This window comes from Lepisosteus platostomus, chromosome 3, assembly GCF_059453375.1.
Source record: "Lepisosteus platostomus isolate fLepPlt1 chromosome 3, fLepPlt1.hap1, whole genome shotgun sequence".
NCBI classification, from domain to species: Eukaryota; Metazoa; Chordata; class Actinopteri; order Semionotiformes; family Lepisosteidae; genus Lepisosteus; species Lepisosteus platostomus.
The window spans coordinates 63,196,841-63,211,387 of record NC_142613.1 but is presented as its reverse complement, the minus strand read 5'-3'; the positions used below and the strand labels follow the sequence as shown (position 1 = coordinate 63,211,387).

Genomic DNA, 14,547 nt, shown 5'->3' with positions numbered 1-14,547 from the left:
AGCAGCATGAAAATATAATTCACAACAAAGCATTGATGAAGAAACTGCACTAAAAGAAAATAATTAAACTTGCGAACATTAACGCATTCACTGTCCAGACAAAAAGGACACAAGTTGGCACAGCCTCTGTTCTCCACAGACATTCAATGTAAACTAAGATGTCTGATGAATCTGTTGTTTCAGACAACACGTGAGACACAATATTGTGCATTTCCAATGACTTGGGCAAATCACTAGACATTGTATCAACTTAATTTTTAAAGATAGATAAAAGTAGAAAATTAATTAAACTTCTATTGTTCTTTATGTCTGTATTTCCAACTAAGTTGAATTGCATTGTCTGAGATTGCTCAAGTTTTTCCTTTGGGGGGAGGGGCTTGACCACTGTTACACAGTTTTATGGCAATGCCCCTTCATGGTCATCAGCAATGCGTCACACAAGAATCACAAGTTTCTTCCCACCCAGATCATGGGAGTGCTAGGTTGAATAGGGATATTATATATAACGTATTCTCATTTATACTTATATAATTTAATAATTTTCCAGATTAATGAATAACGAAATTATTATTCTTATTATTATTATTATTATTATTATTATTATTATTATTATTATTATTATTAATATTATTATTGTTGTTGTTATTATTATTTGCAACAAGGTAACTAAAGACAGTGTGACTCGAAACTCCCTCAAACAAAACTTTAGTTCCAAACTCAGACACAGGCCACATACAGTACAAGAGAAGGACGCCAGAAAGAACTACTACATGGGAGACAATTACCAAAGTCCCCCTCTGATGGTGGAAAATGGTACTGCAAGCATTTCTGTACAGGAAACCAAGGTTTAACAGACAAGGGAGAAGGGGTCACTGTTATTGACGAATGTCCGTTACATTCTTTATTTTGTTCTGTCCCAAAACACACTTTTATACAAGTATATGTATATACAGTATGTGTGTTTTCTGGATGTTTTGATTATTATTGTAACATTTGCAATCAAAACGGTCAATGAAAATTGTTCATATCCTGTGCCTTTCGTAGCATAAAAATGCTTGCTCTTTATTTCATGTTTCAGAAATATATTAAATCTGCTAAATCATACAAAACACGACCCACATCGTAAGCAATTGCCCTACCCGAACATGGGCACCATTGATATGCCTGAATTTCAAACCTAAGTATTTTGTTTTATTATTCGTGCTTTTATCGATAAGGGGAAAGTCAGGTATTTCTGATTTTACAGACAAAATTTCTCCCTTTTTAGATTTTGTCCGAAACCGAGGATTTGCAGTATTTCAAAACCTTAGGATGACAACAACAGACTGAAGAATGAGACATTGTGTCCAGCGTGAATCACATCAGTAATCCAGGACCTATTAAACAAGGATTTATTTAAAACGACTTATAGTCATATTTATTTTCTTTCTCTTTTTTGTGCGTTTTGTTTCACACCGAAGTGCCCCCAAACACTTTTGACGTACAGCAACTCATAATAACTCTTGAACAGAAATAAACGTGGCAAAAGAAGAAAAGGCAAAGACTTTAAAAAGCCCGACTAAACAGATAAGTCTTCAGCCTACATTTTTTTTAAAGTAAAATACTTAACGTTTATTAAAAATGACGGGAAAGTATAAGGACGTGAATACCAGAGTTGTGGAGCAAGGCGGCTTAACGTGCTCAACCCGAGACGCTTGTATTGTAAGATGTGCCTCAGCAGAGTGTGAAGCCCTGCTTTGTACACAGGGGGTAATGAAAGATGCTAAGAAGTATTAAGGGGAATTGGTGTGTAGGGCTTTAACGTTAAAAGTACAATTTTGAAGTGAATTGGTTAGGTAATGGGGAGTCAGTGAAGTCGTGAACGCGTTAGACGTCGAGCAGCTGAATTTTGGACCCTGTGAAGTTTGTTGAGGGGGCAGGTGGGGACACTACTGCAAAGGTTATTAACATTAATCCAGCCGAGATGCGACGAAGGCATGAATCAGGATTTCTGCAGCAGTGTAATACTGTAAAGGAAAGACCGAATGCTGGCAATGTTTTTGAGATGAAGGTAAGGGAAGAATTATAGAAGAACACAGAGCACAGGGTCAGACAAAACCCCCAGATTTCACGTAGTAGTACGTAATTTGAGGCTACTGTTTCTAAATTGTAGGGAATTTAATACATTAGTTATCTTCCCTGGGATTTACTGACATTTATTCGGGAACATATGCTACAGCCAGGCCTACAGATAAGACGATCATGAAAAACATGCCAAGAAAGAAAAAAAGAATTATAGGCAAAATTCAATGAACAGTTTACAATCTGTTTTTCATATTACTTCAGACTAGTTAAATATTATATAATATTTACATAAAGAGAAATGTAACTGATTAATTTTAATTTATGTTGATAATTTCTGTATGTGGCTTTTGTATTATTTAGTAGGGATATCCTAATTCAAGATAAATTATATATATTATTTTATATAAAATAATATAAATAACATTTTCCTCAAGTAGATAGCCGTGTCAGCATTCGTAGGCTGCAAAGGAACAGGTAAAGGTTTATTGCATGCTGAAAGGAAAAGAGACAAAACGTTTCGGCTGTGGAACCTGTCTGCTGAAACGATAGTATTCTTTTACTTAATATAGTAAAGTACAGAGTGAAAAATTGGTATTTTATCTAGAGGACAGTTAAGTAAATAAACATCGTTTTTAGATTTGATTAATTAAAAATTTATAAATGGTCATAACAGAAAAATAAGTTTGTCAGAAGTGGGATTCGAACCCACGCCTCCAGGGGAGACTGCGACCTGAACGCAGCGCCTTAGACCGCTCGGCCATCCTGACATACAAGTTTTGTTTTCAAAAACTACTGATGTGTTGTCTAACCAATACATTACTATTATTTTCTACCATGGGTCTATCGTTGACAAACAACCTTGATACTATATATCTCGCTTACTTCACCTGCAAGAAAATCCTCATTGGTCAAGGGACAAAATACGAAACATTATTTCTGCTTGTGATTAAAAGGAAACGTTAGACTAAATGCAGTCGCTGGCAAAGCAGGGTTATTTTACGTCAGTGTTCCGAGCTGAAATTCTGAAAGGTTTTTTGGAGCTAATGTGTAAACGCGCACATTTTTAATTATAAATAAACGTAAGTAAAGCTCAAGCACACATGTCGGTAATCATGGCGCCCAGGAGTACCCGGATGCTCAGTGGTTTCGCAATCAGTAGTTGCCCCTAGAAACAAGAACGCCTCGAAACGGGCACAGTAGCCATGGCGTGCTTAACAACAGCTGCAATTCGAGAGATAGCAAAACTGGAGGTACTGTACACGTACAAAACTCGAGTCCGTCCTCGTTTATCGTTTCTATGCAATCTATGGTAAATACTGCAATAATTGCAAATTACAGTGAAAAGACAGCCGGTGATTTTTACAATGTCTATTTTGAAACGTGCGTACGTAAGTGTCTTTTGGTCATCAGACAAATTAGCACTTAGCATTATACATACAAAACATTATGACAAATTATTGAAGCACGGCAAAGATTAGTCCAGCCCAGGTATCAAAAAGTAGAAGAACGTTCTCACAAACACGATTCCATAAAATTTTTATATCATCTGCATTTGCCTAAGTTTCAGTAATTACATAGGAGGCAGCTGGGAGTTGGTCATGTGCTACTGTATGTAAGATTCTTGCTGGGTGATGTACAAAATTAATATTGTACTTGAAATTATCTTTTATTATTTAATGGTAGTTGTACTGGGAAAGAGTATCAATCGTAGTACTAGGTCTTAAGTTTATGATGTTATACCTTCTGAAATTAATCTAATTAACATTAGTAAACTGCTACTGTATATCCCTCAATATACTAAATGCCTTAAAGTATTTTCATCAGCTTCCATTTTTTGGAATATTCTCTGTAATTAAATGAAGCAACAACACGTGTAACAATACATGAAGTAAGAGAAAACAAAGCAAAATGAAGATTATTGTTTTTCTGGGCTGTCACGTAGCTTTATTGTCTGTTATGCAAATACTAAAATTATATAAAATAAAATATTTATTGTATTTGCAAAAGATAATGAACATATTTTTGAAATTATAAAAGGATTTGGTTTATAAAATGTATCTTTTCCTTTTTGTTTTGGAGAAAACAGAGACAAGATGGCCTCCAACATTTAAGGAAGCAGTTAAGATGGAAAGAGTCCAGTGAGGATCAGGAGCTGAGACAAAGTGTTTGTCTTGACTTTGTTTATGAAAATGTCATGTTTGCTGTGAAAAAAGGCTTCCCCTGGCAGGCTGTAACACAGGTTGGAAGAATAGCAGAAGAACTTCTCACTGAAAGTAAAGGTACCTTCTTCTTATACCTGTAGGTACCCTTACTTAGGAAATATCATTATTGTAATAATACACTTTATTTTTATATAGTGCCTTTAAAAGTGGTTTCCCAAAGCTCTTTACAGAAAACAACAAAAAAACACATTGCTAGGAGATAGTAAAAGGGGGTAAGGAATACAGTAGGAAAGTCAAGGGGTACACAGAACCAGTTAAATATAAGCCTTTCTAAAAAAGAAGGTTTTGAGTATATATGTGAAAGAGCTCAGGGAAGGTGACTGATATATTTAGGGATAGAGTTCCAGAGCTTTGGGGCATAACAGGGGAAGACTCTGTCACCCATAGAGTGAAGACTGGCTTGGGGGAGAGACAGGAGACCAGAATTAGATAAGCGAAGGTATTTTCATCTACTAGTCTTTTTTAAAACGTCTTTTCTTTGTGTAGGTGTAGCTTTATCAAAAGTGATCAGCCTCATCCAGAATAAGTTGTCACAATGTGGGCCTCGCTTGTTGCCGTATCACCACCAAGCCTTCTCTGAATTCCTCATGGACACTTACGTCAGGCACTACTGCTTGTATCAGTCTGTTCTGTGTGCAGAGAGGACTGTTGAAAGCACAGTGACTGAACTGGTGGTCTATGTGCCCCCATGTCCTGAGCCTCTGTCTAAGGGCACAGACAGCCAGGTATGGGAGTACCAGCAGAGACAGGCCACACTGAAGGAGGCTGAGGGCCAGAGACGTGCTGATATCCAGAGCCTCAAGGACAGCGTAGGCCAACAGAGAGAGAACAGACTAGAAAAGCTGCTGAAGGATCTTCAGATACAATACTCTCACACTTTGGATAGAGAGGTATGTTGGCTTATTATTATTAAATATAGATGTAAATGGGCTTAGCCTTACTTCATTAATAAGATGTTATTCTAAAAGTGTTGTTTTTTAAAAAAAAAAACTTGTCATTTTTTACCCTATAAAAATGGTATAAGTAGAGAAATTGGATTCTGAAATGGTTAACAAACTCATCAATTTCTCAGATGATGCCAAAATAGGAGGAGTAGCAAGAACTATAGAAAGTGCAAAAGTATCTCAAAAAGATGAATGACTAGACCATATTCAGGCTGGGGGCAAACACCAGTATAGGGAACTGCATGAAGGCAGGAAAAACATGATTTGGAAGGAAACGGTGATGTTTAAGATGATACGTATGAGAAACACTTTTTTTTTCTTGACAATATGGGAATACTGGTGTCACATCCAGGGTGTATCCTGCCTTGCGCCCGCAGCCAGAATATGGATGAGTAGGTGGGCATGCAATATGGGGAAGCAATGAAAAAAGCAAACTGAATATTGAGATATATAAACTACTTAAAAGTGCAGGATTTAAATCAAGGTGTCTTTTGTTAAACTTGTGCAATGCAGTAGTAAAATCCTGTATAGACTATTGTGTAAACTTTCAGTCACCATACTACCGTGCAAATTTTGCAGATTTGGAGTCCTTATACTTTTTTCATGAATTCTCTGGGAAGCTTTTGAGCTTTGGGGATTTTGAGTTATTTTAGAATTTTTTAGAACATTTCTCAGCTGTGTTTTTTTAAGTTGTTGTAGTTTTTGCCTAAGGAATGGTGTTGATAAGCTTTGGGAAAAGAAAATTGTATTAGGATGTGTGAGTGACACACCATTGTGTTTTATGTATTTACATTATTTCTGCATTAGCTAAGTTGTTTAGGATTTGTTGAAAATTTTCAGTAGTGCAGTATCATCAGGTGGAAGCCCTTTCAGTGGACTGCCCACCTATCTGTATGTGACCACTATTCCAGTGCAAAGCTATGGCTAAAATGTGTTTTACCCAGATGTAGGGGTTCTTTATTTTGCAGAGAGATTTCTATATAAAACCTTAACAGTTAAAAAGAAAAACAAAGCACACGCAAACTCCATCCTTGCAGTACTAAGTTAAGTCCTGTAACCCTATCTGTAGATAGTTCTATACATGAGCTTCAGTCTCAATTGAAAAACCTTGGGGGTGATTTTCGATTCTGGCTTAAAATTCGACCCACATAGGCAGCATATTGTCAAAACATCTTTTTTTCACCTCAGAAATATCGCTAGACTACGCCCTACGTTATCACTAACTGTGGCTGAAAAGCTGATCAACACATTTGTGTTCTCTCGAATTGACTACTGAAATGCTCTGCTCGCTGGGGTATCTAAATCTGCTTTGAACAAACTGCAGTATGTCCAAAACTCGGCAGCTAGAATCCCGACCATGTCTTGTGGAAGTGATCACATTACTCCTATCCTGGAGTCCTTGCACCTGCTTCCTGTAAAATTCTGTGTGAACTTTAAAATCCTCATGCTCACCTATAAGGCTCTGCATGGCTTGGCACTTCAGTACCTGTCTGAACTATTATCTCCCTACTCCCCACCTCGCAACCTTCGCTCTCCTTACTGTCCCCCAAGCCCGTCTACATTGTATGGGTGACAGGGCATTCTCCTGTTATGCCCCCAAGCTCTGGAATTCTCTGCCCAGGGATATCAGAGAGTCACCTTCTCTAAACTCCTTCAAATCCAGACTCTAAACCTTCTTCTTTAGAAGAGCCTTTACTTAACTGGTTCCATTCTTCACCCCTCTGCTTCTACTTTTCTTAGTACCACCATCCATGGTCTTCTCTATATATTGTAATTGTGTTTTATCATGTGTATTCTTTTTATTTTTTTATTGTTGTTGTCATTCTGTAAAGCGCTTTGAGAAGCCACCTTTAACGGTGCTATGTAAAATAAAGTTCATTATTATTATTATTATTATTATTATTATTATTATTATTATATTCTTTACTGAAAATGAACCTGCTTGCCGACTACCATAAAAAGCACACAGACTATAGTGGACTCCTCTCTCAGTCCACTGGTTTAGTTTTCTTCCTCATGTGGAAGATTTTTATTTTTTCCCCTACCCTCAATCTTATTTCTTTTTTTAAATGGTTGCTAAGAGCATCCTTCATTGCCAAAAGAGCAAGAGGTTGTTTTTTCCTTCCTGTGTTATTTTCTTCAATGACCTTCCGACCTCGTGACCTACCAGTATCCTCCAATCTTCCTCCCAATCCCAACAGGAAAATTGTGGGAGCTGAAGTTTCTATTGGACTCATTCAGGCAGTTCCATACTGTGCCAACCTCACATTGTTACAATATATAAATGTACCCATCTCACAAACTGCCATTGAGTCTGTTATTCCTGAGTAAAGTTAGTAGCACAAATAACATTACTTCTGCACTGGTAACACTGGTTAGCACTGTCTCAACGATTGTCCCTTACTTGACTGCCACTATGCCTTCTTCTGGTATCTCTCATCCATGACAGACATGATAGCAGCTTTTTCTAAACTACCACACAGAACACAGCAATTATCAAGTGAATCTGATTTTCTAAGTATTTAGATCATTGAACTCAATATTTTGTAGAAGCACCTTTGGAAGCAATCACAAATGCAAGGCTTTTTGTGTATTTCTCTACCAACTTTGTGCATTAGCAAGTTTTGCAGATTTTCCCATCTCTCTCCACTTGCTTAGGAATTGCTTATGGACAACAAGTCCTTCCACAGATTCTCATTAGGATTCAAGTCTTCACTTTGACCGAGCCACTCAAGGACTTTCACTTTCATATCGTTAACCACTCCAGTATACCTTTGGCCTGTTGCTCTGAGTCACTGTCTTGCTGAAAGGTGAATTTTTAGTGAGTATTTTGTCTGTACTTTGCTCCATTCATTTTTCCTTCTATCCTGACATGTTTTCCAGTTCCTGCTGAGGAGAGGTATCCCCAGACCATGATCCTGCCATCACCATGCTTTATAATGGAGATGGTTTTGACTGGGAAATGTGCTGTGTTGGATCCGCACCAAACATATTTCTTGACTCTTAGACTGAAAAGTTCCAGTTTGGTCCCATCTGTCTACAGCACCTTTTGCCATACTTGTGCACGATCACTCAAATACTTTGTTGCAAATTCAGTGAGGACTTTGAGTTGCCTGATTTTAAGTAATGGCTGCCTTCATGCCAGCCTGCCATTCAGACTTTGTGAAGTGTTTTGGATATTGTTGACTGACGCACATCTCCCATCTAAGTCATTGTATCTCTGTAAAAGTTGTCATTGCACTTCCAGCAGCATCCCTCACCAGTGTCCTCCTTGTCCAGTTGCTCAGTTTGCTCTGATATATGTAAAAAATATTAATTGTTGCTTCAAAGTGTCATGGCACAAGCTTTAAAGGTACAAAATGCACTGTATGTACTGGTTTAATTTACATTTTTAGGTTCGAGGCAGCACTGTTTGGAATTGAGTCTGCATTTTGACTTCTACAGATTTATATTAATGTACAGTGCTTTCAAGTTCCGCGAGTTTCTATGGGCTTATTGTTTCTGATTAATAACAGAAACATGATACTGTCACAGAAAAACCAACAATATCTTAAACACTGAATTAAAAGAGGTAATTGTAGTGGCCAGAAGCTCTCTGTTTTTTACTCAGTTTTGTAACAGAGAAGAATGTGTAGATACTAAAGCAAAAGCTAAAACAGACTAAAAAAGTCATCTGACTTTTCCTTAATCCTTTCTTTTTGTGCATTTTAGTCAAGTAATTACCAATACATAATATTGGCAATTATTATTCATTGCAACTGCTAATCCCTCCATAGCCTTGGAGAACATACAAGGAGCTCATTATTTTTCTACTTCCACAAAAAAGAAAAACATGTATTCTTTTATAGTCTAAAAGTGATTATATTATGAAGAGAAAAATGTTGTTTTTGAGTTAAGATATTACTATAAAACATTCTGAAACTCTGTAAGAGACGAAATTCATTTCTACAGTTTTGACATCACTCTGTAGTAGAGTGCTATGTAACCCCATTGTCTGAATCAACAGTGCTTTAATGTTTCATTCGAGCAGAGCTCTTTGCTTAGTTACTTCAAGTTAACATTGCCAAGGTCTATCAACTGAGTACTTAAAGCTACCATCACAATCTGTCATAACTCCACAGGAAAAAAGGGAAAGGAACCAACAAACAATGACATCTAAAAACGAAGACTAATCTAAATAAGCAAATAAGCCAGTTTAAATTCTTATTTCCTTCTTAAAGGAAGTTCCTATTTCGTCATTTGTAATGTGTCATTTGACTGTTTTTGCAGCAGATGTCCCACTTTGCACCTGTTGAAATGATGCATGACCTGAAAGCTCAGACTTCCGGGATATATTGACTCATTTCCTGGTGTCTTCTTATTTGATGTTAATGATCAAGGAAATGAGTGTAAACTTCCAGGAAGGGATTCCCTGTAGGTCTAGAGATGACAAACCCAGTACCCACTGCACCAACTTGAGTCATAATATTACTCTTCAGGTACATTTTACTGTAGGCGTTAAAGGTTAGTACCCTAGATTTAAAAATAAATAGAATTCATATTGTAGTATACATATACTAAAAGCAAATATGGTGTATAAGCAAAGATTGAGTTGATCTGGTATTAGAGGTAAATTGATAATAAAAATGTCAACTTTGAAGTTTCTAACTTTAATAGTTTTAGAAAGGGTCTTTTTTATAAAGCATATTTTTTAAAGATATTGGAATAATGAAATGTGTGTGTGTACTGTTGTAGATGCAGTCTTTTGCAGATTAATGCAGATTAAAATTTTTCATAAATAAATCTTTACAACTCTTTCATAACTGCCCCAGAGCAGTTTACAGAAAAATGTACACCAGATGTTTTATGTGCGTGGAGACACAGAGGTGAGAAAAACATAAACTCCCAAAGGAAAAAAAAATCAACCTCTGGGGCAATCAAGGCCCTGTGGTTGCTTCCCCTCCAGACAAAGATTTATATGTGTCTTCATAACAAAACAGATTCTAGATTGTGGCGTGCAGATCATAGGGTAGTTCAACTGATCTAAATTTTAATGTTATCTAGGACCTACCAGGTTCTGTCTGTCAACTACAGTCTGGCTTCCTCATTGTGGTTTAGTCCTTCAGAATGTCTTCCTGGATGCTACAGATCAGAGGTTTTGGTCTCCAATTTGAGTATGTCATCGGGGATATAGCAAGCCCTTGTTTTTAATCTAGGACCTGGCATCTTGGTCATCTGGGGTCTGTCCTGACGGGTCTGGCATCCTGGATCTCATATCACAATCTGTCTGGACGCAGATACTCATCAACAGTTGTAAACCGTAAGGTCATGCCCAAGGCACTGGAAAATAACGAATGAAAGAGTGTGTTGGAGTGGCCAGATTGAAAAGAATGTGGAGTTGAAAAAGGCAATATCACATTACATGTTCAAGCATCGACAGTACTAATGAACTAACCTAAGAAAGCCTCAGTTATGAGGTAAGTACTAAACAAGTGGGTCATAAACCCTGATTTAAGGGCTGAGAACAGCACTTACATAATTGTGTTTGTTATTCCACATTAGGGGCTCTGTAACTGAAAGTTTCGTTTCCTGTTTTTTGGAAATATGATGGTCTTCCCTATGAATCTGAAGAATGGATAGCCTATATAAAGCTATTTACAGTACATTATATAGACTATATTAAGCTATGTGAAGCTATATAAATTTACATGAAGGAAAATAGTGTAATTATAGACAACAACAGTGTAGGCATTATGTGCTAAATTTGTAACACTGTTAATTTCACAGTATATATATGTGATATATACAGTACAGTATATACAGTATATATATATCACAGTATACTATATTTATATTGGTTACAAAATAAGCAGCAAGCTTCAGGGGAATTAAATTAAGTGAGACCTTCTACTAAAGTTAAAGAATCAGCAAGGATATTCCTAAATACACAAGACTAAGAAAATTAAAGAACCATACAGTGATTTGGAAACACAATAGTAACATCCTTCTTCAAGCAAATATGAAGAGTTATGTCACTCTAGGGAGACTGTCTAAGGAAGGACAAAAACAAGCCAACAAATTATGCTGCTTTTACAAGATGATCCCAAGGTTAATAATAGAACTTTCAGTGTGATGTTGTTTTGTAGCTATAAAAATGAATAATATACCTCTTGCATCATTGTAAAACTGATGATATAAGGGATTTAAGTGATGCTAGAGATTATTCAATAGAACAATTAGGCCAAGATGTCATATGACATTTTGAAATATATGAATGTGTCTGTGAATAGGTTCTCACCAGATACTGTAAGACATACAGGAGCTTAATATTTATGAATGTGTATACTGTATATATGTTTGTATTTATGTATTCATTTATTTATTTTGTGTTTAGACCTGTAGAATAGTATTCTCTGGGTTTGTTACTAGGCCATCGGTGAGTTGTTTAGCACATTATATCTCCTAAAAACATGTGGCTGTTCTGATTCTGCTGTTCCATTCATTGTCAGAAGTAGGTGCATGGCCATTGGCTCACTTTATTGTTTGCAAAGTTTCCCAACGGTTCCATCTGCATCTGTGGGTGTCTTATGCCATATGGCAGAGATCCCTCACAGAATCTGGTCCATTCTTCAGCTTGCACCTTATACACTCCAGTCTCCTTTTATATGGCACTGCTGTTTTGTGTTGCTATCGTTATGGAGAAAATAGCCTTGCTTACAATCCTGTTCATTTGGAAAAGGGTACTTTTCTACAAATAGCCTTTACCAGCAGGTATGAATCCTAAACTGATTATTTCTGCAGTGTATACCAACTTCAAGAAACACGCTTGGATGAAAGATAAAACCTTCCCTCCTGTTTTTCTGCAGCCTCGTTCTATGAAGAAGAAAGCCTAAAGGATTCTACTTGAAACAGCAGCAATGTAGCCCTTCCAAATATTTGACAACATTGTTCACAGTACTACCATGGTACTTAGTTACAGTGACGTATAAAAGTAATTAGGCTTTAACAATAGCAAGACAATTTAAATTTCATGGTAGGAAAGATTTTGGATCTGATTCTGTACAGACCATTTTAATAACTACAGACTTTTATTTTTAAATTAAAATAATTTTAACGGTTCCAGAGATATAGGCATCTTTGGGTTTTAAACCTATGTATATTTCTAATTTTCTTTAAATAGTTTAAATAGTTTTAAAAAGTTTTTTTAGATAAGTCACTGCAAATGCTGTGCTAGGAAGAACCTTAATATAAAGGTGTATAAAACCACGGTAGACTGTGGTGGTATCTCATCTAATGCTAAATTGATAATCAGTATCATACAGTAATTATTCACTATCAGTTTAATTTTTAAATATGATTAAATGTATGCTTTATTGTTTTATTACGTTCATGTTTACTGCATTATAGACATTGTGACTTCTTGTTGTGATACCATAAAGATTTGCATTTATGAACAGAACTGTGGAAATGTCTGATTCTATTTAACACTTCAGATTATTAAACATGAAAAACCTTGTGCACTTTAATGAAACTATGCCATCATGTTTTTATAGGACATACTATTTAAAGTGATCTCCACAAAAACATTTGTCCCAATGGAGTGCTAATATTTTATACAGCTGTGTGTATGTTATATTGACACGTACAACAGCAAAAATTACAAACCACTAGAACTGCAATGATGTTTATTTGTCTTTGGAAGTGATGGTTTCTGCAGAAGGAAAAGGAAATATAATAGACTACCTGACAATCTGGAATGGTGAGATGACTTGGGTTGGATCTAATCCAGAAGTGCAAATTAATTACATGCTTTCAGTCCAGTCAGATTTATCCTTTCTTGCAAACAAAATATCCAGACAGTTTTCTTATTGTTTTTTGTAAACTGCCTTACCTTTTGTCTTCTTGTAGTCCTTTTACCTTCTATTTAATTTGATTTGATGTTGTTTGGACTAAGATTAAGTAAATTAAGAGTAATTGAATTTCTGGACAAATAATTCACATCTGCAGTATTCCTGAGAAACGGACACTGTAGGGGCACTGCAATTTGTTAATAAACAAATTTTCATTTGAAAGGAATAAACAGTTTGAACTTTTGCCTAGTAACAATTTCTATATGTACTGTAGAATGACATATACTTACTGTACAGATTTCTATATATATTGTCATTAAATTATATCTACTGTATCATGGACTAAATTTTACTCTGACTTGACGATTTATCTAACTGCAACTCACCATCTTTTTTCCCCTTAGCAAATGTACTCAAAACGTTGTGTTCTTCGTTATCTATATATGATGCGATGAACAGCTACACTGCAGGTTCATTTTTTATGAAACTATATACTATAAAGTATAGTGTGAACTGTTTGCTATGCATGTAGCCAACCTGCCTTAATCTGGTAGAATGTTCTACAAAACAAATGGGAGTGTTCACATATTCTGTCACAACATTCAGTGAGATGAAGTATCAAACATTCTTTGAGTCGGATAAATCATGAGAAAGTATCACAGTGCCATGGGAAATGTGCAGCACATATTACAAAGTGGAATATAAGTTCACTGGAGTAGTACGTGGTGATGTGTGTAAATTAAAAATTGTGTAAGATATTGTGCAACTTTTTTACAACTTGAACATTTTGATTTTGCTTTTTATTTAGAATTACAGTGAGAAAATTCTAAATATTTAGAATTACACTTACTTAAAAAATGAAATATTGCAGTGCTGATCATGCATTTGGTATCTTTGTCAGTCCTGCTTGTCTTACTGTACTGTGTTGCCCTTCACAGGTTATTGAAAGAATAGTACAAGATGTCGTGAGAGCCCAGGTGGATCTGGTCCTTGAAAGTCTCTTGAAAGAGGTGGCCATGACTGCTGAGATTCTGGAACTGAAGCTGCAGCAGAAAACCCTGGCTCGGCCTGTCTGCCTTCCCCCCCTCAATTTCAGCCTCCCCTCTGCTAATACACCGACAGCCAGCTCTGCCAAGGTCTCTACTGTGCACCCAACCAAGGACAAGAAGAAAAAATGATTTCTGTTCAATTAACCTAAAGCTACAATAAATTAACACAAAATACAAAATTACCTGTTCAATAAACAATTATCTTGGAGGGTTTTTTTTATCTGCTCTACATCTGATCCAAATACCTTCACCTTCAGAGGATGGGTCTTAGAGAACCTTCAGCTGAATGGTTTCTATATACAGTATAGTATATTAGACATGTTAGACATGCTTATTATTTTAAACACTAGAGGATCACACACAATACACATCGGTATAGAACAGTATTTTTAGGATCATCTATACAGGGATCTACTATAGCTACGAATGACAACCAAAA

At 36.2% G+C, this 14,547-nt stretch overlaps 1 protein-coding gene and 1 non-coding gene across 7 annotated transcripts; one reads left to right on the top strand and one right to left on the bottom strand.

The window, feature by feature from the left end:
- Positions 1–2,748: 2,748 nt before the first annotated feature.
- Positions 2,749–2,831, bottom strand: trnal-cag (transfer RNA leucine (anticodon CAG)). Its single transcript has one exon. It is a non-coding gene; the product is annotated as a tRNA-Leu (tRNA).
- A 355-nt stretch (positions 2,832–3,186) lies between these two features.
- c3h8orf74 (chromosome 3 C8orf74 homolog) lies at positions 3,187–14,287 on the top strand. Of its 6 annotated transcripts, XM_088626375.1 has the most exons (5): positions 3,297–3,314; positions 3,403–3,444; positions 4,151–4,343; positions 4,773–5,176; positions 13,998–14,287. In XM_088626375.1, exons 3-5 carry the CDS (start codon positions 4,259–4,261, stop codon positions 14,235–14,237), a joined length of 729 nt encoding a protein of 242 aa, XP_088482501.1. In that variant the 5' UTR covers positions 3,297–3,314; positions 3,403–3,444; positions 4,151–4,258; the 3' UTR covers positions 14,238–14,287. The 6 variants fall into 6 exon arrangements, with proteins under 6 accessions (XP_088482498.1, XP_088482496.1, XP_088482502.1 ...); XM_088626372.1 differs by lacking the exon at positions 3,403–3,444 and having other exon boundaries at positions 3,187–3,314; positions 4,151–4,337; XM_088626370.1 differs by lacking the exon at positions 3,403–3,444 and having other exon boundaries at positions 3,187–3,314.
- Positions 14,288–14,547: the final 260 nt, after the last annotated feature.